At 37.9% G+C, this 25,902-nt stretch overlaps 1 protein-coding gene across 1 annotated transcript in view; it reads right to left on the reverse strand.

Annotated features, from left to right (window-relative positions):
* Positions 1-25,902, reverse strand: part of LOC149283186 (cAMP-regulated phosphoprotein 21-like) — a 109,208-nt gene that overhangs the window by 12,327 nt on the left and 70,979 nt on the right. Inside the window, exons 13-16 of the mRNA XM_089497908.1 lie at positions 25,711-25,865; positions 24,756-24,875; positions 23,169-23,411; positions 20,119-20,245 (exon numbers count right to left, since the gene is read on the reverse strand). Coding sequence (XP_089354034.1) covers positions 20,119-20,245; positions 23,169-23,411; positions 24,756-24,875; positions 25,711-25,865 — 645 coding nt within the window. The remainder of the gene's footprint in view (positions 1-20,118; positions 20,246-23,168; positions 23,412-24,755; positions 24,876-25,710; positions 25,866-25,902) is intronic.

Raw genomic sequence — 25,902 nt, forward strand, 5'->3', positions numbered from 1 at the left:
TAGGGAAAGGGGGGGAGGGAAACTACAATATAGAAGGGGAAGATAGTGTAGATAGAGAGCTGGGGCTTATAAATGTACCTGGGGGTGGAGCAGAGGGAGGGGTTAGAATAGTTAATAGGGATAGGCTTCATAGGGAAAAAAACCATACACCTCTAAATTGTATGCTTACTAATGCCAGAAGTCTGACCAATAAAACTGACGAACTGGAGTTAATAATGTCTGAAGAAAATTATGACATAGTGGGTATAACAGAGACATGGTTGGATGATAGCTATGACTGGGCGGTTAACATACAGGGGTATAGTCTATTCAGGAAGGATCGGAAAAAACGAAAAGGGGGAGGAGTTTGCCTTTATGTAAAGTCCAGCCTAAAGGCCACACTGTGGGAGAATATATGTGAGGGAAATGATAATGTGGAGTCATTATGGGTAGAAATATATGGAAAGAAAAATAATAAAATACTGATCGGGGTTTGCTATAAGCCACCAAATATAATGGAAGCAGCAGAAGATCAATTATTAAAGCAAATAAACAAGGCAGCTAATCACAATGAGGTGGTTATTATGGGGGACTTTAACTATCCCGACATAAACTGGGAAACCGAGACCTGTGAATCTCATAAAGGAAACCGGTTTCTGACTATAAGTAAGGATAATTATCTGTCCCAAATGGTACAGGACCCGACCAGAGGGGGCGCCCTACTGGACTTAATATTAACCAACAGACCTGACAGAGTAACTAATGTGCAGGTCAGGGGACATCTAGGAAATAGTGATCACAATATGATGCATTATAACTTGTCCTTCAATAAGGGAACTCTTAGAGGAGCCACAAGAACTATGCACTTTAGGAGGGCAAAGTTTGATCAACTAAGAGAAGCCCTTAACACTGTAAATTGGGAAAATGTCCTCAAAAACAAGAGTACAGACGCTCAATGGGAGATTTTTAAGAATATCTTAAATTCTCACTGTGAAAGGTACATACCGTATGGGAATAAAAGAGTCAGGAACAAGAGAAAACCAATGTGGATAAATAAAAATGTAAAGGGGGCAATAAATGGCAAAAAAAAAAGGCATTTAAGCTACTAAAACAGGAAGGCAGTGAGGAAGCACTAAAAAGCTATCGGGAAAAAAATAAAATATGTAAAAATCAGATAAAAGCAGCAAAATTGGAGACAGAAAGACTCATTGCCAAAGAGAGTAAAACAAACCCCAAAATGTTCTTTAACTATATAAATAGTAAAAAGGTTAACAATGAAAGCGTTGGCCCCTTAAAAAGTAATGAGGGAGAAGTTATAGACGGGGATCAGGAAAAAGCTAATCTATTAAATATATTCTTCTCTGCTGTATTCACAGAGGAAAATGAAATGCCAGGTAATATACAGCAGGATGAGATAAATGCCCCAGTACATGTCGCCTGTCTAACCCAGGAAGAAGTGCAGTGCCGCCTAAAAAAAATCAAAATAGACAAATCACCAGGTCCAGATGGCATTCACCCCCGCGTTCTAAGGGAGTTAAGTAATGTAATAGACAGACCCCTATTTCTAATATTCAAGGACTCTATAGTGACAGGGTCTGTTCCCCAGGACTGGCGCATAGCAAATGTTGTGCCAATATTCAAAAAGGGGACAAAAAGTGACCCGGGGAATTATAGGCCTGTTAGTTTAACTTCTGTTGTGTGTAAACTGTTTGAGGGTTTCCTAAGAGATGCTATTTTGGAGTATCTCAATGAAAATAAGTGTATGACTCCATATCAGCATGGGTTTACAAGGGATCGGTCCTGTCAAACTAACCTGATCAGCTTTTATGAGGAGGTGAGCTCAAGACTGGATCGGGGTGAATCGCTGGATGTCGTATATCTTGATTTTTCCAAAGCATTTGATACGGTGCCACATAAAAGGCTCGTACATAAAATGAGAATGCTTGGGCTGGGGGAGAATGTGTGTATGTGGGTAAGTAACTGGCTCAGTGATAGGAAACAGAGGGTGGTTATTAATGGTACATACTCTGAGTGGGTGACTGTTGCTAGTGGGGTACCACAGGGGTCAGTTTTGGGTCCTATTCTTTTTAATATATTTATTAATGACCTTGTAGAGGGATTGCATAGTAAAGTATCAATCTTTGCAGACGATACTAAGCTCTGTAACGTGGTTAACACAATAGAGGACAGTGCACGATTACAAATGGATCTGCATAGGTTGGAGGCTTGGGCTGGGATGTGGCAGATGAGGTTCAACACAGATAAATGTAAGGTTATGCACATGGGGAAGAAAAATCCAGGCTGGGAATATGTATTAAATGGGAAAACACTGGGGACGACTGACATGGAAAAGGACTTAGGAGTTTTAGTTAACAGTAAATTTACCTGTAGCGACCAGTGTCAGGCAGCTGCTGCTAAGGCAAATAAAATCATGGGGTGCATCAAAAGGGGCATAGATGCCCACGACAAGGAAATAATTCTACCCCTGTACAAGTCACTAGTCAGACCACACATGGAATACTGTGTACAGTACTGGGCACCAGTGTACAAGAAAGATATAGTGGAGCTGGAGAGGGTTCAAAGACGGGCAACCAGAGTAATAAGGGGAATGGGAGGACTACAGTACCCAGAAAGATCAGAATTGGGGTTATTTAGTTTGGAAAAAAGACGGCTTAGGGGGGACTTAATAACTATGTATAAATATATAAGGGGACAGTACAGAGATCACTCCCAGGACCTATTTATACCCAGGACTGTATCTATAACAAGGGGACATCCTCTACGGCTGGAGGAAAGAAGGTTTCTACACCAGCACAGATGGGGGTTCTTTACAGTAAGAGCGGTGAGATTATGGAACTCTCTGCCAGAGGAAGTGGTGATGGTAAACTCAATAAAAGAGTTCAAAAGGAGCCTGGACGTGTTTCTTGAAAGCAATAATATTACAAGTTATGGATATTAGATTAATAGGGACAGAACGTTGATCCAGGGATTTATTCTGATTGCCATATTTGGAGTCGGGAAGGAATTTTCCCCCTGGTATGGGGCAATTGGCATCTGCTTCATAAGGGTTTTTTGCCTTCCTCTGGATCAACACAGTAGGGACACAATATGTATATAGGTTGAACTTGATGGACTTTGGTCTTTTTTCAACCTTATGAACTATGTTACTATGTTACTATTTGTAGGAATTGCAATTTTTACAAAATTTGCATATTTCTTCAATTTGTACAAATTCACAAAAATGATGGGGGACCCCCAATGAAACTGACAAAAACATTTAAATTTTGTTGGTTCTTTCACTCCAACCCACATGCTCATCCACTCTCTCTCATGCTGTCACAACACTTATATTATATCCAATTAACAGTATTTAGTGCTAGTGTGCCACCAATGAAGCTATTTCTTAAACAAAGAAGCACCCTCTCAAAAAAAATAACAATAAAAGAAAAAGCCTCCTTAGTGTAGTTAGTAGATGTGAAACAAAGGCAATGCCTTTTTAATAAAATCTTTACAGAAAGTGGCTCTTTACTGGATAAAAAATATTGCAAACTTCTCTAGCACACAGCATCTTCACAAAATGCATCATTTACTCTTCACTAAACACAATATGAGAATAATTTGATTGTACAAACTAGGTGATAATGCATTACAATTTCCAAAAATAATAGCACCAGGCAGTGTCCAATCCATACAGCATGACAATAATGTATTGTTTTGGAAAATGACAAAATTGCTCACAGTGACAGCTGTGATTTATTGAAGCAATTCAAATGCACTTGGAAAGTATATTAGCTTTGCCTCTACCCACAAAGGGCAAATTTTAACAGGGTAGACCACTTCCATGATAAATGACATACTAGTACCAAGTCAAGACAATTGGCACATTGCATGCCCAAAGGCCCAAAATTATTCAGATAATATGCATTTTATGATAATATCTCACATTCTTGACACCGATGGAAACAAATTAGAGTAACATTCCTTGTGTTGCTAGGACTGTGATGACATTATTTTTTACATATTATTACAATCTTTTCAGGATAAAATGGAGCTAAAATATAATTAGTAGGCTATACTTTACAAGCATTTTTTGTATTATGTGAACTGTGAATATAAAAATCACTGGATGATTGAATATATATATATATGTGTGTGTGTATATATATATATATATATATATATATATATATATGTGTATATATATATATATTTCAATATATAGGACTGTATGTTTAGTAATCATTAAATTCATGTATTATTTAGCATGTGTTTACGAGGAGGATTAATGACAAGCTGCCCAAAGCAAAGCAGTTGATACAACAGAACAATATCACACATGTATAGTTTTTTTTGTGGTTTTCTGGATATTACAGGGCACAAGTTGGACCATGGGCGTTATAGATTCCGAACATGACATTTTCACATTTTGCTTTAGTTGCCCTATGTCTCATTTGGGCCTGTTTACCCCCTAATTCTAAATATCCCCATAAAACTATATATATTTCTGTAAAGCAGACAACCCAGAGTATCTCATCAGGGGCATTTGGACATTTTTCATGCAGCCATTTGGCCACCAATGACTGCCTAAGTTGCCTGTAGCAATAATTTCTCTCTCTTTTTTCAGCAACACTTCTGTGTTGCTTAGCTTTTTTGCACAGGGTATGCGTTATGGCAGAGAAACCCGGCAAAAATTGTTTAGCTGCATCTAAAGATTACGGAAATACCCCACATACATTTTTTTTTGTTGAGGGCCATTTCCATCCCTTACAAATAGTACCCTATAGGCATGGGCGTAGGAACCCCTAAAAATCTGGGGGGGGACAGCATTTTCCCCCATCAGATCCCCACTTTCTCACACACTATCTACCCCCTCTCACACTTTCTTACTATCTGCCCCCCTCCCTTCTCACTAGCTACCCTCTCCCTACCCTCCCTTCTCACTAGCTACCCTCTCCCTATCGCCCCCTTCTCACTAGCTACCCTCTCCCTACCACCCCCTTCACACTAGCTACCCTCTCCCTACCCCCCCTTCTCACTAGCTACCTTCTCCCTACCCCCCCTTCTCACTGTCTACCCCAGGGGTGTCCAAGGTTTTTCTGCAGTGGGCCACTTCATCAGAATTGTATACGTGCGCGGGCCACACTCATTTTTCACTGTGAGAAAATATGGCCTTTAATAAAATATGCAGATTAAAATAAAGTAAATGACACAAAACCTTTACTTTTCCTCTCACTGATTTCTGGGCATAGAAAGTTTTGTGACTACAAATTCAGGACTCAGGATAATTAAAAATGAAATAGTTCTATTTATTCTAGGGATGCACTAAAATGAAAATTCTGGACCAAAACATTCACGGTTCACTTACCCAAAACCGAAAATGACCCCCAACCTTTAAAAATAATAATACAAACTCACATTTTTAATAAAAGTAGGTAACACCCCACAATTGGACAAAAAAAATTAGCAATATGACTTGGCATGATAGGAGTGTGATTGCTAACAGCAATCACACTCCTATCATACCCAGGCAGCCAAGCCAGTACATTCTGGTACAGGGTGGCTGTAAGTGATGTGCAGACCCCATACTGCTGGCAGCATCAATACACAAGGGGTGCAGCTAGCTATGTTTCAGCATGTACTGGCTGACTTGGCATGATAGGAGTGTGATTGCTAACAGCAATCACAGTCCCATCTTGCCTAGGTTCCAGCACTTACACATCCAACCGTTAAAAGCTGTAACCTAGGCATGATGGGACTGTGATTGCTGTTAGCAATCACACTCCTATCATGCCAAGTCAGCCAGTACATGCTGGTAAAGGGTGGCTGTAAGTGATGTGCAGACCCCATACTGCTGGCAGCATCAATACACAAGGGGGGCAGCTAGCTAGGTTTCAGCATGTACTGGCTGACTTGGCATGATAGGAGTGTGATTGCTAACAGCAATCACAGTCCCATCATGCCTAGGTTCCAGCACTTACACATCCAACCAGTAAATGCTGTAACCTAGGCATGATGGGACTGTGATTGCTGTTAGCAATCATCCTATCATGCCAAGTCAGCCAGTACATGCTGGTACAGGGTGGCTGTAAGTGATGTGCAGACCCCATACTGCTGGCAGCATCAATACACAAGGGGGGCAGCTAGCTATGTTTCAGCATGTACTGGCTGACTTGGCATGATAGGAGTGTGATTGCTAACATCAATCACAGTCCAATCATGCCTAGGTTCCAGCACTTACACATCCATTCTATCACACACACACACTCATTAATTCACAGATTCATTCCCTCAATCACGCATACGCATTCAAACACCCTCCCCACCCCCTTACCTGCACTGCAGCTCCTCGATGCCGCTCACAGTCTTCAGCAGAGGGCGCGGCCTCCCTCTGCGTTCTCTGGTACTGCACAGAGGATGTGATGTAATGTCACGTGAACTCTGCTGGGTTCCGGTTCCTCTGTGCAGTACAGAAGACCCTCCCACAGGTAAGTAGCAGGGCTCGAGGTGCGGACCGCGTAAGATCGGTTGCCCTGGCCCTGGGGGGGATTTCTTAATTATCGGTCCCCCCCGCATGAGTTACTGGGGGGGATCTATCCCCCCCGGTTCCTACGCCCATGCCTATAGGATAGTATTTTTCATACTTATGGCTTAACGGGTTTGGGGGTTGTTAACAGGGGCAAAATAAAGTCTTTTATTTTTTATTTTTTGTATAATGTTGCACTGTTATCAGTCCAGTCTGGTTAGAGGTCCTCTTAGGGACCTCTTGAACATGTTATTTATGCCAGTGAGTCGCAATGCTCACTTTATTGTTTATTATTTTTTTGTTTATTTATTGTATTATTTTAGTGATTTTTTTTTTTCTTCAAAGAAAAATCACTTACACTTTTTTTCTCCTTTTTTGTTAATTTTTTCCACTTGTGGGAAGAGTGAGAAACTTGGTTTCTCACTCTCCTCCCTGCGATCCCCCTGCACCGATCACACTGTGATCTCCATGCAAATCTCCATAGACTTGCATTGGGGATTATAGTGAACGGCCAGTAGGAGGAGCAATCGGATATACCCGGCAGTGTCTAGACAGACCCTGCATGGAAAATGTACTGTCCTCTGATGACCTTTTGGGTGCCGTCAGGGGCGGACTGGGCCGGGGGGCAGGGGGGCAATTGCCCCCCAGGCCGCCCTAAATCCGGGCCGGTGGGCCGGACGGATGAGCATTCAATGCGGCTGCGGCCGCAAAGTTAAAAACTAAGCGGCCGCGAGCAGGATTGAATGCGGCCGTCATGCGTACCTGGCGTGGGGGGGAGGGGGGCTGTCCGCCCCGGCTGCCGCTCATCTGAGGGGTGCCACCATGCCGGCACGCCTTCAGAAACGATGCGCGCGGCACAACATTGAAGCCACGCCCACCGTCTTCCGCGCTCAGTGCACCGGAAGGACAGGAAGAAGAAGAAGAGGAGTAGGAGGAAAAGTGAGAGTGAAAGAAGAAAAGGTAGGAAAGAGTGGATTAGTAAGTGTGTGAGAGTGATGGGTGTTATGCTGAATGTAAGTGTGTGAGAGTTATGGGTGTTATGCTGAATGTAAGTGTGTGAGAGTGATGGGTGTTATGCTGAATGTAAGTGTGTGAGAGTGATGGGTGTTATGCTGAATGTAAGTGTGTGAGAGTGATGGGTGTTATGCTGAATGTAAGTGTGTGAGAGTGATGGGTGTTATGCTGAATGTTTGTGAATGAGGGTTTCAGATAGCATGGATGTGTAAGTGTTGGGGGATAGCTTGGCATATGGAGTCCGTAATCACATTCCTTTCATGCCCAGATTCCAGCATGTAGTGGCTGCCTAGGCATGATAGGAGTGTGATTGCTGTTATAAATTATTTTTTGGTCCAACTTCGGTGTGTTAACACTTTTATTGGACAGAATAATTCAATGACAGTATTAATATATATATATATAATTGCAAACAGCAATCACACTCCTATCATGCTAAGTCAGCCAGCACATGCTAGAACCTGGGCATGATAGGATTGTGATTGTTGTTATATATATGTGTGTTTGTGTGTATATATATGTTAATATTGTTGTTGATTTTTTTGTCTAATTTTGGTGTTACTTTTAATAAAGTATTTTAAAGGGGTTTTTTTTGTTTTTTTTTTTCAGTTTTGGCCAAGTGAATGCTGAATTTTTAGTTTCAGTCCAGAATTTTCATTTCGGTGCATCCCTACTATATACTATGCCAGTCACTAAAGTGGTAAGCCTACACCACATCAATGTTTGGCTTAGTATATAGTGATAGGGGTTGTCAGTGTCTGGCTCAATGTATAGGCACACATTGACGGTGGTACCGCATAATCCCTAAGCATATAATGATAACAAATATGCTGTACCCCTGTCAATGTTTGCCTAACCATAGAAACTATGCAGTTTTAAAGTGTGTGTGTGTGGGGGGGTGCCACATACAGGGTCTGCCACAGGTGCCAAATACTCTCGGTACCCCCCTGCATCATGCGGCTGTCAGACCCAATGGCCATGCCTCAGCTCCTCTTCCCACGTCTTAAAAGTGGTGGGATGAAGAGCTGAGGCATGCGGTGCGTGCACGCCGGCCACTTTAATTTCATTAGGCGCTGGTGGAGTGACTGCCGCACGACGGCCGCTTTCAATGTCGCTCGCAGCCGCTTTGATGGTGCAACGGGCCAGTTGACTAGACTTGCCCCCCAGGCCTTAGGCTGCCAGCCCTCCCCTGGGTGCCGTGACCCTGAAGGGAATACCCGATCGTGTGGTCAGCCTTTGTGAATGTAACGGCTATCCGGTGCGCACGCAGACAGCCATTGCAACAGATCAGGGAGCAGAAAGCCAGAGATGCTACTTCTGCTGACAGGGGGAGTATAGGCTGGATGTGTCCCTACCCCTGCAAGAAAGTCAGGACCTCCTGTATGTGCTAAAGGGCTTTACTGAATGCTTTTTTAGGATGTACAGGTACGTCCATAGGGGACTGAAGGGATAAAACTAAATACATACAGTGTACTGTATATACTGTATTGTAATCATGTCCAGTATTGTACATACAGTATAAAAAATATTTCTAAGAAGCTGACAATTTCTTGGTTTTTTTTAGATATGCAATAATTGGGAAGGGCTTGTAATAAACTGGAACCCAGTACACCTTCTGTTCCTTCCAGGTTTAGCGTAGATAATGGGCTTTGCTCATTGAGAGGATGCCCTCTGCCCTGCATTAAACTCACATAACTGTGTTAATTGGACAAGCAGTTAACCCATTAATCACAGAGAAAAAGGCCATTTCCAATCTTCTACTTACATAGAAGCCATCCTTGACGCTGTCACATGATGTACTTTTTAACACTAATTTATAAAGATGTTAAATGGTACATCTTGAGCATGCAATCTATGTCTAGTGATATAGCCACATAATGATTTTCCACTGTACAATAATATCTGCTAGATAACAATAACATACCATGTATCATTGAGATTCTTCATAACAAATAAAAAGTATGCATAAAATAAACATTTAAAACGGAGAAGGCATATGACCGCCTTTACCAGGGAAATTTGAAACAAACCTTACCCAATAGAACATGGTTCTATGGAACATGCTGTCGCTTTTCTCTACCGCAATCAACATGCAAGAGTATTCGAAACAGGACAATACAAGACACGACAAAGAGGCCCATTGACACCACAGCTCTTTTGTGCTTCGGTGCCCCTAGCCATTAAGCTTCTTCCAACCTATACAGCATGATGTTCTCAATTCCTTCACGATCACAATAACATACACATATATATGGCACATACAACGGCAGGCACTGTTTTGTCTTTCCAGAAGGTATGGAAACCTTGGCATATATATTTTTATACCCTTTATTGACCAACTCCCCCCAGTTTCATAATGCAATCCTACAGGACTCCTTGGTACGTCCAGGCACTGGCTGACACCTAGACCTTCAATGTCAGACGCACATCTTATGAAACTGTAAAATGCATTGATGTGTACATCTTGTCTGACTCAAAAAGAAAAAAAAATTAAGACTTGCAATAGGTATACACAGATAAAGTGTTCTGCCCATCTTATTGAAACTGTGTGAAAATGAATTACTTTACAGAATTATCTTTTGCAAAGAAGACATTTCTGTACAAAAAACATTTGAGTGATTGAGTGATTCCACTACATGGAAAGTATGTTTTTAGAACCATAATATAGATAAAATGCTATGAAATCTTAGTAATTTCTATACACTGTGTCTTGTTGGGAAACTCAAGGGGAAGAAGTTACAGCAATACCAAGCATCCTTATGTTAATTGTAAACAATCATGGTAGATTATACAGTATGAGAATAAAAAATGCCATTCTTTGACGGTTTTTATGGCTGTGGCTTCTTTGCTAAATATTCATTTAAAATGCCTTTGCACCAGAGATGGCATCAATGAAATGAAATCTTTGTAAACTAATGCAGAATTGTAGGTGACATGACATCTTAATGAATTTGCTTGCACAAGGAAGTAAACTGGAATAATACCAAACTCAAGATAAATCTTCTAACAGAAAACAACTCGTAGCATCAGTGCCTCTGTTCTAGTCTTGATCCCGTTTGTAATTTTTGAATTGCAAAAAAGGAAGTTCTGAATTTCAGATGAATCGCTGCAATTCTTCACAGAGGATGTAACATCTGTTGCTTTTCAAAACAATTATAAGGAAGGCAGATATGTCCCAAATGAATATATATTCACCAAAGCTCTAACTGTCTGATGAATCTCCATTGTCAGTGCCCCACATAATACATGAATATTTTGTTATTTTCAAAAAAATTACAAACAATAATGCTCTCTTGTTAGTAGCAACCACAAAAAAAGGTATGTTCAAAATAAGTGAAATCATATTTTAATTATTTATTATTAAACTAAAATATATTTTTACAATTACATTCAAATTTGTATTACATTATTATTAAAAAATCTCACTTAACATCAAACCCAACAGTTCAGATCTAGGGGATCATTATGAACTTTGTGGAAACTGTACATTGTTTGCCAGATCTTCAAAATCGCTGGGCCATATGATATTTACCAGTAAAGACACAAAAACGCCACTTACAATGTTTTAAATATATTTTAGTAATGTGCAAGACTGTCCCACAACAACACAATTAACTGCAGACGTGCTTTCTTAAATGTTGCACCCTATACTTTAAAGTCTCTTAAATTATTCAAAAAATAATTACATATTACAATATGTGATCTTACTACCATCAAAAATATTCACTGTCTATCTCTGATGTAGTGTGCCTACTTTCTTAAATATGAGCTGACATTTTATCCTGTGTGCTCTAGGCTGCAAAATACATCCAACTGCTATTTCCAGCTACCTGGGTTAGTGATTTGATGGTAAAAATAATACTGATTGCTACTAGTGTCTTTGTTTAGCATGCATTCGCTTTAACATTAGCTGTGTGGCCAAAAAATGTGCTCCTAATAAAAAAAAAAACAGCAAACTGAAAATCCTGTACTCTTTTTTTCAGGGTAAATGCACATCTCAGTCAATCAAAACTTATTTACATTTCACTCTAAACACTATTTAAACAACTACACAGCTGTTACACTTTGCTTGTGATTAGACCTTTAGTAATATACATAAGATGGTAGCTCAACCAACCAGTAGTGTACCTGGGTATCTTTTAACACAACTGTAAGTTCTTGAACAGTGGGGCCACTTTTGTGTGCAACTAGTAGGCTGCAGATGTAAAGATTGTTACTTTGCAAAAAGATGCTCAGGTCGTCAGTAGGAAAATCAAGCAGGGCATATGTGTGGGATATTGTAGTCATGAGTGCCAATCTATGCCCATTGCCAAGTGGTAATGTGAGTTGCACTTTTGTCCAACTCATGTGATTTTGCTGCTGCAAACTTGTATTCTTAGCCAAGCTGTTGGCACATGCAGTTTTGTGAGTACCTGTTTGTGTTTAGTTTACTTTTATTTATTAAGCAATTGGATTTACATTTTACAAAAGTAATGTTTATTTTGTGCTATGCTGTTTTTGTGCCATGATGCATAGATGACAAAGATAGTTTTTATTTTCTTTGTTGTTTTTTTTCTTGCTTTAATGGTTTATCTGAAGTAATTATGTATTATTTTGAAAATACATTTGTTTCCTATTTCTAGTCTATATTTGGGTGTTAATGCCTTTGGGATTCAACATCTTTTCAATTGGGAATTGGAATCTAAAAGAAATTACAGTAGACATCTGTCTTGAGCTGCTTTGATGCCCAGGAATATTCATGAGATAAATTCATGTGTGCATGATTCACTGAGCTGTGATAGGTCAGAGCTTTTACTTTACAAAATGACAAATACATTTTTTTTGTTATTTTGTTTATTAGATATCTGAATGTTCTCTGATCACATAAACGGGGCTAGTCTGGAAAATAAAAAGGAGAGGATTATCTCACCGCATATCTAGTTCAACAAGAATACACTGAGGTGCGCAAAATGTACAATTAGATAACATTAATTTAACACCTTAAGGACCAGGCTGTTTTTCATTTTTTGCACCCTTCATGGCCAAGGCTGTTTTAACACTTTTGCAGTGTCCGTGTTTAGCTGTAATATTCACTTCTCCAATTTAGTGTACCCACGCAAGTTATATATTGGGGTTTTTTTCAGGACAAGAAGGGCTTTCTTCAGATAATTTTCATCATATCATCTAATTTCCCATAAAAAGATAATAAAATATGATGAAGAATTGAAAAAGCATCTTTTTCTCACTTTTATTTCAAAAGCTAATGAAAAAACCTGCTAAATAGATTCTACTATTTGTCCTGAGTTTAGAAATACCCAATGTTCCTATTGTTTTTTATAGTTATAGGGCAATAAGTACAAGTCCTTGAAGCCGGCCAATACAATGTATCCCCCATTAAACCATATATTTTTAAAAACCAGACACCCCAAGGTATTTTAACTGGTGGTATTTTAACCATTTCTATCACCCTTTGTGGTAGTATTTATTTTGTGTTTTTTATCACAACAAATTGCAATTCAGGTATACATTTACAGCTCCTGGTATATGTCACCGCCAAACAACACCTCAATATGTGTTTAGCAACATCTCCTGAGTACAATAATATCACCCATGCATGGGGTTTTCAGGTTATTTGGTGGCTAAAAGGCCACATTTGGGACATCTTCAGGTTTTCAACTTGGAATTTTGACATCTGGTCTTTCTGCCCCCATGTCCTAATTGGGCCATCTTTGAAGCCAGCCAATTAAATTTACCCCATCAAATCATTAATCATTAAATCATTAGACATTATACTTACTATTAAACATACTAAAAATGTTACCTTTCAACTTTAAATGGGAGCATTTTGTTAACTAGTATCAAAAAAGCCATCTGCTTTCAAAATTACTGTGTTTTCTTTTTTAAAACAGTTCTAGCTTTTCTGTGATATAATATTTTGGGGCGGCTGTATATTAGTAATTTCTGTGTGTTCTGAATGTGTTATCTTAGTCCAATATACTAGAAAAACACCAGAATGGCTCAGTCTTATTTACTGAGCCTGACACTCAATCAAAGAACTTCATTAGCATTGCCATAAAGAATCAGCTCGCTGGTGACACTAGTTTCCATTGAGACTTGGTGTAGGTCTACATGGGAGCCATATTGGTGGGTGATAGAGTAATGTGATAGCTGTGATTACAGCCAGTTTGACATGCACTGGCTCTGTGTCCAGCTTTGTGGGAATGAAAACCTGCTCGGCTTGGTGGTTCCCTTGGTTTTGTCTGTGCTGCCCTTTGTTTCCTTTAATCTGATTCCTGGGGACTGCAGCTGACCAGAATTGCAGAAATACCCTATAGTGTGTCTGTGTGTGTGTGTGTGTATATATATATATATATATATATATATATATATATATATATATATATATTGTGGCAAACAGTGAGTAAATGGCACTTTCAGTGTTCCCTAAATAGAGCGTTAAAGTTCAGGTAGCCCTTATAGCGCTAAAAAGGGATCTTTGCAACTATGCAGAGAGCAATTACTTTCCCCCCCTTTGAGAAGGAGAAGTGGAGACACAGTAACTGTGAGCGTAAAAAAACCAAGAGACTGATATACTCTAAAGCAAACAAAAGGTATTTTTGCTGTTTATTTAATCTACTGGATATTGCTTAGGAGCCCAATAGAATTGTCAGGAAAGTTTATGTTAGTCTCCAGAGTGGAGTAGATTTTTTTTTTTTTTTTAATACAAATATAATGCATTTGTTAAACACATAGGAGGGTCCTATACACATACACTGTACAAGTCTAACTTTGCTTCAAATTAAATTTTATTTCTATGCAGTGCTTTCCATAAATCATACTACAGAGGGTGGAAACGTGTCTCAGATTCAATATAGCTAGATTGAAATCCAAGAACAATGCTGAAGGCATTATTTTATTTCAGGAGTTTAAAGAACTAGAAAGACAAAAACATAACAACAATTTTTTGGTTTTTTTTTTGTTTCCTAGCACAGCTTTAAATTGCATTTTGTGTCGAAGTATTGCTTCTTTCTATTTTCATATTTAGTGTGCAAAATAAAATACACTGTCAATTCAGTCATGTCCAAAAATAAGACACTGTCGGGACTTACCTCAACAGCTGTGAGGTCTAGATCTACTGTCAGACTCACCGTGAGCGATCATGTGTACAGGCAAGTGCACAAATAGCCTCACAAAGTCTTTTGTACCTTACTTCCTGTTTGACCTTAAACAAGGCACTCTGAAGTGCCCTATTTAATGCTAAATCTTCCTTGTACTCACTGCCCTTCGTGGGTTTAGAAGTCCTGGTGTTATCTCCTGTATCTCTGATTTGGTTTTCAGTCCGGCTCTTCTTTTGACTCCACCTACCCTACGATTACACATGCTCCATGCTTTGGTTCCAACATATCCTGTTTGATTCTGATCTCGCTTTCCTTATGATTACCCCTTCCAATCTCTGGCCAAACCCCTAAAAAAAGGCGTTTTGGATTTGACACATGGAATGTTGGGGGGTATCTTATAGACTGCACTTGGACACCTTTTTAATTACTACAAATTTTTATTTTATTTTTCAGTTTTTTCTTATTTATTTTTTACATTTTTTGGAAGGAGGAGAAACTTTGTTTCTCTCTCTTCTCACTCTACTGTGATCAGCAAGCAGGGCTCTATAACCCAGCATCCAGGGGGAGCAATCGAAGATCCTGAGTCTCTCCTGTTCTCCAGTGACCTTCCAGTGAGTGTCAGCATTGGCACCTACCGGAGAGGGAAAGTCATGTGCCTGGGCACTCTTCTGCAGGAAGCAAGCAATGCTGGTCTCTGGTGACAGGGGAGAGTCCAGGCTGTCAATAGAGTGCAACAAACTTAGGACGTATTGGTATGTCCAAAGAGATGCAAACAGGATAATAACAGGTTTTTAATTAATTATTTAAATTGCACTAGAACAATTCAACAAATTGTCTGGGTTTTTTTGCGTACGAATACCGAAAAAAATAAAATGATAAACGTGTTTAACCCCTTCGTGACAAAGGCTGATTTTACTTTTTGTACCCTTCGTGACAATGGCTGTTTTAACATTTCTGCGCTGCTCGTGTTTAGATGTAATTTTCTTCTTTCCCGTTTACTGAACCCACACACATTAGATATTGTTTTTTTCAGGACAAGAAGGGCTTTCTTTAGATGACATTGTTTTGATTGTATCATATTATTTACTACTAAAAAAAGTATAAAATATGGTGAAAAATTTAGAAAAAAATGACTGTTTCTAACTGTTAGTTGAAAAATCTTTTACTCATCTATAAAAGGTAATAAAAAAACCTGCTAAATAGATTCTACTATTTGTCCTGAGTTTAGAAATACCCAATGTTTTTATGTTTTTTTTGCTTTTTTCTGCACGTTATGGAGCAATAAGTACAGGTAGCGTTTTGCTATTTCAAAGCCATTTTTTCCAAATTTGGTAATTCTTCCCCCCATGTGCCATTTCGGGTATCTTTGAAGCCGGCCAATGCAATTTACCCCATCAAATCATATATTTTTGAAAACTAGACAGCCCAGGGTATTCCAAATGCTGGTATTTTAACCCTTTCCAAGCACTTATTCTACCATCAGCCTTTGTCAAACTTTATGGTAGTAATTTTTTTGCATTTGTTTTTTCACACACATTTTACTTTAGGTATGAATAAACAGGATCTGGTATATGTCACTATCAAAAAAACACCCCAATACGTGTTTAGCAACATCTCCTGAGTACAGCGATACCTCACATGAATGATTTTGCCTGGCTGTTTGGGGGCAAAAGGGCCACATTTGGGGAATGAACATTTTTCAATGTTGAACTTTGGCATTTGGGGATCCACTGCCCATGCCCTATTTGGTACATCTTTGACCCGGGCCATTTCAGTGTGCCCAATAAAGCTATATATTTTTGAAAACTAGACACCCCAGGGTATTTCAAATGCTAGTATTTTAACTCTTTCCATGCACCATATCTACCACCAGTCTTTGTCAAACTTTGTGATAGTCATTTTTTTGCATTTGTTTTGTCACACACATTTTACTTCAGGTATGAATTAAAAAGTTCTCGTATATGTCACTATCACAAAACACCCCAATATGTGTTCAGCAACATCTTCTGAGCGCAGTGATACCCCACATGAATGATTTTGCCTGGCTGTTCGGGGGCAAAAGGGCCACATTTGGGGCATGCACATTTTTCAATGTTGAACTTTGGCATTTGGAGATCCACTGCCCATGCCCTATTTGGTACATCTTTGAGCCGGGCCATTTCAGTGTGCCCAACAAAAACATTTATTTTTGAAAACTAGACACCCCAGGGTATTTTAAATGCTGGTATTTTAACTCTTTGCATGCACACATTTTACCACCAGCATTTTTTCAAAGTTTGCAGTAGTATTTTTGTGTGTGTATTTTTCCCCACACACACCTACTTTATCTATGAATTTACAGCTCCTGGTATATGCCCCTGTCACACGACACCCCAATATGTGTTCAGCAACATCTGAGTACAGTGATACCCCACATGCATGGGTTTGTCATTTTTGGGGGAAACTAAAAGGCCACATTTGGTACGTGTGCATTTTTCTAATTGGAAATTAGATGTGTGGCCATCCTTCCCCCCGTGTTAATTGGGACCTTGTTGAACTCGGCCAATTCAGTTTACCCCATCAAATCATAAATTTTTTAAAAGTAGACACCCAATAGGCATTTAATATGCCAGTATTTTAACTCTTTCCATGCGAGAATTGTTTTAAGCTAATATGCTAATTTTAGGACTTGCTCACAAAAATATATTTTTATATATATATATATATATATATATATATATATATATATATATATATATTTTTTTTTGTCTTTTTTTTAACATTTTTCTTCAACTTGAAGGTTCCCCTGATAGTGACATCAGTGGGAAATTATTTTTACATTTTACTGGTTTTTTACTATTTTTTTTCTAATTATTATTAATTTTATTTTATTTTTAATTTATTTTTTCTAATCACACTGATTAGAAAGCTGAGCTCCATTGACTTGCATGGTTGAATGCAGTACCTGTATTCAACCTGCAAGTGGAGCCAGAGTTCTCTAGAGGGTCAGGAGACCGTCTAGCGAACTTTTTAGACTTTGTTTTTCTTTATTGAATTTTCCCGGACCGCCGCCATCTTGCTGATGGCGAAGATCACCGGCAGCTGCGGCCCCAGGTAAGTGTTTGGTGTCGCTGGATGCCTCCTGATCGAGGCATTCCAGCGACACCATTTAAGTTTAGGAGGTGATCGTTGATCGCCTCCTAAACGCTTTTAAAACGGGCGTCCGCCGCCATACAAAGTATGGCGGATGTTGACACCCCGTGGAGGGGCCTGTCCTGGTGTGTGTGTGTTTGGGTGTCAGTGTGGCAGAGCCTGTCCTGGTGTGTGTGTGTTTGGTGTGTTAGTGTGGCAGAGCCTGTCCTGGTATGTGTGTTTGGGTATCAATGTTGCGGAGCCTGTACTGGTGTGTGTGTTTGGGTGTCGGTGTGCCAGAGCCTGCCCCTTTGTGCCGATAATGGCGTTGCTGAATGCCTCGAGGTCGAGGCATTACAGCAACGCCGTTTCGGTGCAGAAAGCGAAAATAGATCGCTTTCTGCACCCGTTTATTGACGTGCCGTTCCTGGCACGTCATTTGTCGTTATCGACTTGAATTTCCGTGACGTGCCCGGACCGGCAATTGTCATCAAGGGGTTAAATATTTGTGAGCAAGCAAAAATGCAAAACAACCATGACAAAAAACCAAAACGAAATGAAGCAAAGTGAATGTTCCTCTCCATAAAATCAACCTTAAAAATGACTATTAATCATTCTGAGTATAATAAAAAAGAACATAAAAGGTTGGATACCCCTAGTCTCCACTACTAAGTGGATCTTTAACACCAACAATTAAAGCATACATTTTATTTCTGATACTACATGTGTTACGAGTAAACATGTTTTTATGAGAGGATCCTAGGGTATCAGTAGCAAGACCTTTAATTTTTGCTATGTGCTATTCACCTGTTTATATTTTTTTGGGGGGAAAAAACAACACATTGTTTTACCTCTTATAAATTGTATACAACTAATGAAAATGAGAAATAAAACCCCAAAATCAATTAATTTACCTTTCCTGAGGTTTGGGAACACTTCATATGCCTAGGATTTTTTGGCAGTTCTAGGGCAGTGCATATTTGTTTTCCAGATTGTAATACTTTCAGATTTGGTATTTGGCATGGGGTGGCAATCAGAGTTTTGAACACAGGCAAAGTTGCTTTTTGGAAATAATTCAATAGCATGAATTTGCTAATACCACTCGGATGAAATAGATTTTTACACAATTCAAGGTATGTGCTCTCTCATCTGTGATTCACAAAGTACAGCCAAACATTGAACAAATAATGTTAAATACAAATCAGATTTTATAAAATGCCATATAATGTATGTAATATATAATACCTAAGCAGTTAATTTAATATTTAATATGTGTTAATTATATCAATAGCAAAATATTACTAACATTAACTTATTATTAACACATTAATTTATTAACACATTAAGTTTTATTTAGTTTCATTATTTACAGAAAAACACTTAAATTTCGATTTAACAATTCTTTTCTGTGGTGCAGCTCTGTGAATCAAATCCTACAATGATCACATGAGTAAAAATGTACTTGGTACAGTAGTAGAAAATATATACTTTCTGGAGAGACATGAAACAGTAAGAAAAGAGACCGGTTCACTGTGAGACCTGCTACTCACTCTCTTACAGTGTAACGGCCCCCCTTCCATCTGCACGCAACTGCAGTGTACAGAGCTACCTCCGGGACCTATCACAAACCATTCTCAGCTGCTCCTGTTGTGTTTGTGAAAACAGGAAATAAAAAATGTGTTTACAACACAAGCTGAACAAAAGAATTTCAGCACTATTTTGCTTATTTTATGCTGAGGTATTTCAACCTTGCAGACCGGTGTGATTTCTGATGATTGAAGTTGTTAACATTTGTCCATTTTTATGCTATAGCAGCTGAATGAATTATGGGGTTTTTTTACATCTCCTTATATATATTTTTTTTCAAATTCAGCAGATGACAGTGTGGAATGGCATTTTACAAAGTGCATTTTTGTATTATTATTTATTTTGACTCTAATGTAAAATCTCAACTGTTGCAAAAGTACATACCAAAGCTTTCAAAGCTGGGAAAAGACTTTTAAAGAGAACATTAATATGGTAAACAGCTTTTCACTTTATTGTACTGGAATCTAAATGGTGCCATTAGATAAACAACAATATTTTTTGCAGAATTCAGTCTACAGCAAAATGAAACTGCATAACGGAGGACCCTTATCTGCATCAGAATTTGCTGGCGCTGTATAATTAACAAAAACATTGTGGGATAGGAGAAAAAAAAAATACAAGGCATCACAAAAATTTCCAACATTTCCATTTTTATAGCATGCATTTCTAGCAAATATTTTCCAGGTTCAAAATATTTTATGACAAGAAATGATGCAGATAAGAAATGTCTAAATATAGCTATACATGATTCAATTAAGACCACTTATTTGCCAGTTTTAGTGATGTGCACTAAGGGTATATAAATACCTCCTTGATGAAGATTCTGCGGTATCTGTGCACTTCTCTGAGCATTATATTGAACTGATGCAATAGATCTGTACTGCTGATTTGCTGAGGTAGGGTACTGTCCAGATGGGTAATAATATACTGGCATCTGCAGAAAGCAAAAATAACTACACATTAATCAGATGCTTGCAATAAACAGACAGTAAGTGGAATAGGAACAACATGTTTCTGCCTTACTTGGTGTCTGGGTAGATTTATTGTTATGATTAATAAAAAATATCTAGCTACAGTAACAGAATGTTTTCTTTAGCACACATATTTTACACCATACAGCAACAAATATATCCACTTCCGTTGTCTGTTGTACATTTTTAAAGGTTAAACCTTACCAACTGCTGTAATAGAATAATGAATTCTTAACAAAACCCACTGCAATAGGTTTTAAAAGAATCCCCTAAGGGATTCCATGAGTGGCCTGGGGGATAAAAAATTGAGAAAAAACAGCTAACATTAAATATAATTATATAACATTAATCCATTATACAACATCAAGTAATTCCTGTAAAATATATTATTTATACAACTTTTTCATTGTAGACTCATTATATATAAAACATTTCTTAAATAGTAGAAAATGACACTAAGCCCTTATATCTTCACACATCAGGTAATTCAACCATAAAACTTGACATGCACTGAGAAAGAATCTTCAAAACTTTTGAACAAACAGCAATTTTAAACTTGGAAGACAATATCATTTAATGTTATATATAACAAGCAGCTGTCATATAAAACAGCCTTTTGGATTAAGCAGAAGTAAGCTCCTGAGGAAAAATGGCTGTATTGTGTATCAAATATGAAGACAGTAGGACAAAAAAATGCTTATGGCATGGAATATTTTCTATTCAGATAGGAACATTAAACAATTTTTTGGTTGAGCAATTTTATATCATAAGTATAAATGTTGGTGTATTGTGTTGTAATATACAGGCCAAACTCAATTTCCAAGAAAAATAACAATATGTTCACATTTCTGTTTCTCGAAGATATTAAATTGAAAGATCAAAGTTAAATTTTCGATCCTAACAGATCTATACCAGGACAGATATAAATAGCAATGCCCTTCAATGTTGTAGAGCTTTCTAGTATGTAATGTATGTGATGTGATCCTCTGTTTAAGTCAGAACTTGCCTAGATATAATATATATATAATATATAAATTCCTTAAAAAGGAATGTTGGGGAGGTGCCCAGAATAACAAAGGGAAAACAAGTGGAGGTTGAAAAGTGTGGAGGAAAGTGTCAGGTAGAGGTAGATGTCTGTATGACAAAACACCCAAGTTAAAATATATTTGGCTCTAGAGGGAGGTGTGCTGTGAGAGAGAAATGGCAAAAAAAGCTGGAAAGAAGAAAACAACTAAAGAGAATGGAAAGACGAGGGTGAGGGAGCACCAGAAATATGATGAAAAAGGAGAACAAGGACAAGGGGAGAGGGAAAGGTGGGTTTAAGTGCTTTTTGCACCATGGGCCCGACAGTTTCTGGCTACTTGACAATTTACATGGTTATTTGAGCATCATCTCTATAGTTCCTCTACACATTACCAAGATGGCTCATTACATGACAAATGTAAAACTTATCAATGACATTACAATAATTTAGCACATTCCTTGTTACACAAAGATGTCACGTGGAAACAATCAATCCCATGTGTGAAAGCAAAAAACAAAATTAAATAAAGAAATATTACGTTCCCAATGTTCGCAGCAACCCATAACACACTTGGGGCGCATATACATAGGAAAAAAGAAAACAGAAATGCAAAAAATAGTGTAATATGTAAATATCAATATTTGTGATTAATAATGAAATACACTCACAAATGTATGTGGTAAATAAAGCCCATCAAGATTGATAGTAAAACTTCTTAAAAGTTAAAAAAATAAAAGTTCTAAAAGGTGCAATATTGTTGTAATTTTCAGTATGAGGTAAAATATTGCACTTACAGCATAAGATGGCACAACAAAAGTTATGCTAAACACATATAAAGTGGCTGAAATCTTCTTAAGAATGATCTGAGTAGTCTCTCTTATATTTTCTGTCCTTCCTTCTTCCATCCCTCGAGTCCTTCCTTCTTCCGTCCCTCGAGTCCTTCCTTATTCCGTCCCTCGAGTCCTTCCTTCTTCCGTCCCTCGAGTCCTTCCTTCTTCCGTCCCTCGAGTCCTTCCTTCTTCCGTCCCTCGAGTCCTTCCTTCTTCCGTCCCTCGAGTCCTTCCTTCTTCCGTCCCTCGAGTCCTTCCTTCTTCCGTCCCTCGAGTCCTTCCTTCTTCCGTCCTTCCTCCATCCCTCGATACCTTCCTTTCTCCCTTCGTTTGGGGGAGGTATGGAATAGGGTCATTGCCTCCCATAGGATGATTGTATACATTTGAACCCCCTGTTCCTCTGAGCAGGGGATGGGGGTAACTGGAATGTATCATATGAATAATACCCCCAAGTTGATTTAATTACCTATTGCACCACAACACAAAGTGAGAGAAGAGTGCAATCATTAGCCCCACCTAGGTTAATAGAGGGTCCTGGAACCTTCAATTGTTTGAAAATAATATATAATGTTTTAACAATGTATGTGTAGGGGGGACTTGAATTAATAGGTCACTTCATAGTCCCTGGCAGATACAAAGTGAACTTTCAACTCACATTTGCATCTTGCAAGTAACTCATACATTAATGAATCTGTGAGTTGCTTGATCTGTTTACTAACATTCACTAGACTCTCTTTTACTCAAGTGTAAGCACTAAAGCAAGTTTGCTTTAGTGAATCTGTGAGTTGGACTTTTGTTTACGGCTAAAAACTTTTTTGCCATTATGCAAGCAATTACAGTGGTAAATAGACATCTTTATTCTATTTTTTGTATAAACAAACTCTCATGTAACATGTTTCGACATGGAGACATGGAGCATATTTTCCACGATTATTAAGAATGAGCTGCAGTTTGAACCAAAGTAAATATTCATAAATAAAACATATTATTAATATGGAAACCAAACATGTGATTAACTAGTTTAACTTTTACCTGTGCAGGCGTTTGATTAACATATCCCTGTGGTGACTGGGACTGCAGTACTTGTGAGGCTGATTGATATGAACTTCCAGGTGAAACTGATTGACAAGAAGAGGCTAACATAAAACTTTGCTGCTGGGGTGGTTGTGCTAGAAGCCCTGGTGAAAAGACAGGGCAAGAAGATGGCTCAGATGTCTCCCCTGATGACTGGCGACTCAAGTTTAGCTGGTTAAATGGGATTGTTATGTCATCTCTCTGCAAAGCAATTAGATTATATAAATACATGTATTACAAAGAAAGAAATCCATCCAATTTATACTAAAGCGTTTGTTTTTTTAAGATTTTCACAGGGCTATTTGGCAAAAAACTGCAATGACATTAGACTAATTTGAACATTTTAATAATACATATACTGTAGTCAAAACACAACTAGGATAACTGCCCTGTGTCGTGCGTGGTTCTTGCCACGTTGTATGATTTTTGACATTAAACTTTCTTCAGCAACTTTAGTTGGGCTGCTCCTCATCTAGTTTTACTCCTTCTACACAGTTGTTTAAGTTATTGATTGTGTTTAACACCTGTTTGGTATAATTGTTTAATCATACACCCAACTATATGCCAACAAAACACCTGACTCTGTGCAAGTGTGCCTAGAAGTCTTAATGCTGTCTTGAAGGCAAAGGGTGGTCACACCAAATATTAATTAGATTTTTCTTCTGTTCACTGATAGAAATAAATTAACATGTCTATTTTTTAAAGCATTTTACTTTCACACCTGCATATAACCTATGCATTTTGCACAGCACTTTACTGCATATATACTGTATTTAAGCAGTAAGAACATACTTGAAACCAAGATCAGCAAGCCCAAAATGGACCTGGCATAGGGAACAATAAATGTGAAAAACCCATTATTAAAACATATGCTTTGTCTGGCTTAGGGAACGCAGTCCTTAAATTAGGCCATGTACCCTACCAATTAAGTGATGCTTTCTCACAATACATAAAATATCAACAGTCGGCAACACAACCACAAAAAATTCCAGCAGCAACTGATAATTATCAGAAGAGGAAAAAGGTAGGGAACAATGTTAATACAGGACTATCTGAAGATGACATCACTTACATTTTTCAACACTTTAGATTAATAAAGAACGATAATTGAAAGATAGACAAACAATATTCTGTCTAAAAGGACATCAAACAGAAGACACTCAAGCATTTCTTAATTGAGTTTTATTCCTGTAACTGGATTGTACAGGAAAAAAGCAATGTGATATAATGTACCACACATATTGTATTGAGAAATAATAAAATTGTACATAAAAGTAGAATCTTTAACTTCACCTGTTTCCCATCTACATAAATTCCGGTTGTTTTGTCCTTTTTGTGCGTTCTCTCCTTATTCATATGATAGAGATACTTTACTGTCACCTATTACTTTGATCTTGAAGCTAAACATATACATAATAATCACCTACTAAATGACCAGCATTATTGGATGAGATGCAATCTGCTTAAACACCAGTCTACATGTGGTGATGGTACTAACCTATTAGCAGATCTACTTTTTAAAGAGAGAATAGTACATTATCTTACCACATGGAATTGTTGTGTAGATGAGACAGGAACAAGATGTTGAGGAGGAGGATAAGAGACAACAGGGTATTGCACAGTCTGAGGTGAGGTCTGCATAGCCTGGACAGTCAGAGAAGTACACTTGTTACAATTGTATCAAATAGATGATTCCCATATTAACCTTACACTATGGTTTATCTAAAGAATCTCGCATAGACAAATTATATTCTAAATGCAGTTAATTGTGTGTGATTATTTTGATGTTACTGTATAAATAGTGGATTGCCGATTACAGATGGAAATTGAACAGATTTTGTCTAACGTGCAAAAATCTAAATGATCTCAAATATACTCCACGTTAATATGCCATATGGTGTGTTATTGCAAATTACATTTGCATAATGTAGAAACCACTTATGAAATATTTTATGAACAAAGAAATTATATAAGGTATGATAAATATGCAAAATGTTTTTTACATATTTGTAAAAAAAAAATGTGTATATTTGTGTGAATATACACATTTACACAAATAATTCAATATAGAATTCAGCCTGAAACTTGTAATTTTAATTGCTTTAAAGTAAGCTTGTAAGAAATCTTGTTCATACCATGTTCTTTGTTATGTTTTCTATTGACATCAATTTTATATAGTAGATCTTTTTGCACATTGCCAGTCAATTACTTAAAAGGATTATGCTTTACACCCACTTTACACCCTCAATCACTTAAATTCTCAAAGTATAAAGTACAATGGTATCAAGATTATCAACACCACACTGAAAAGGTATTCATAATATGATTTTATTAAAGCCGCAGCTCCACAAATATTTCATGATTAAAATTCCACAAATACTATTACAAGTACTATTTCAGATCCAACATAAAGCAAATTAGGAATTTTATTTTAACAATATCGACTTTAAAATAGTATTCAGTTGTATCTGAATTGTTTTTGGTTAAAGTTGAAAAATACCTGTGTAGGAAGGTGCCCCTGTACTTGCTGCTGGGTTTGCTGTTGATGTGAAGTCTGTTCAGTTGTTTGTCCAAGAATTTGGGGTCTTAACACCTGTTGAATATTGGGAGGATTGTATATCGCTGGTGTGCCATCTGGGTTTACAAACGGCTGGCCTGCAATTCAACAATATAATTAAAGAGGCAGTAACCC

This window comes from Sceloporus occidentalis, unplaced genomic scaffold, assembly GCF_023333645.1.
Source record: "Sceloporus occidentalis isolate IW3139 unplaced genomic scaffold, rSceOcc1.0.p SCAF_110, whole genome shotgun sequence".
Classification (NCBI taxonomy): domain Eukaryota; kingdom Metazoa; phylum Chordata; class Lepidosauria; order Squamata; family Phrynosomatidae; genus Sceloporus; species Sceloporus occidentalis.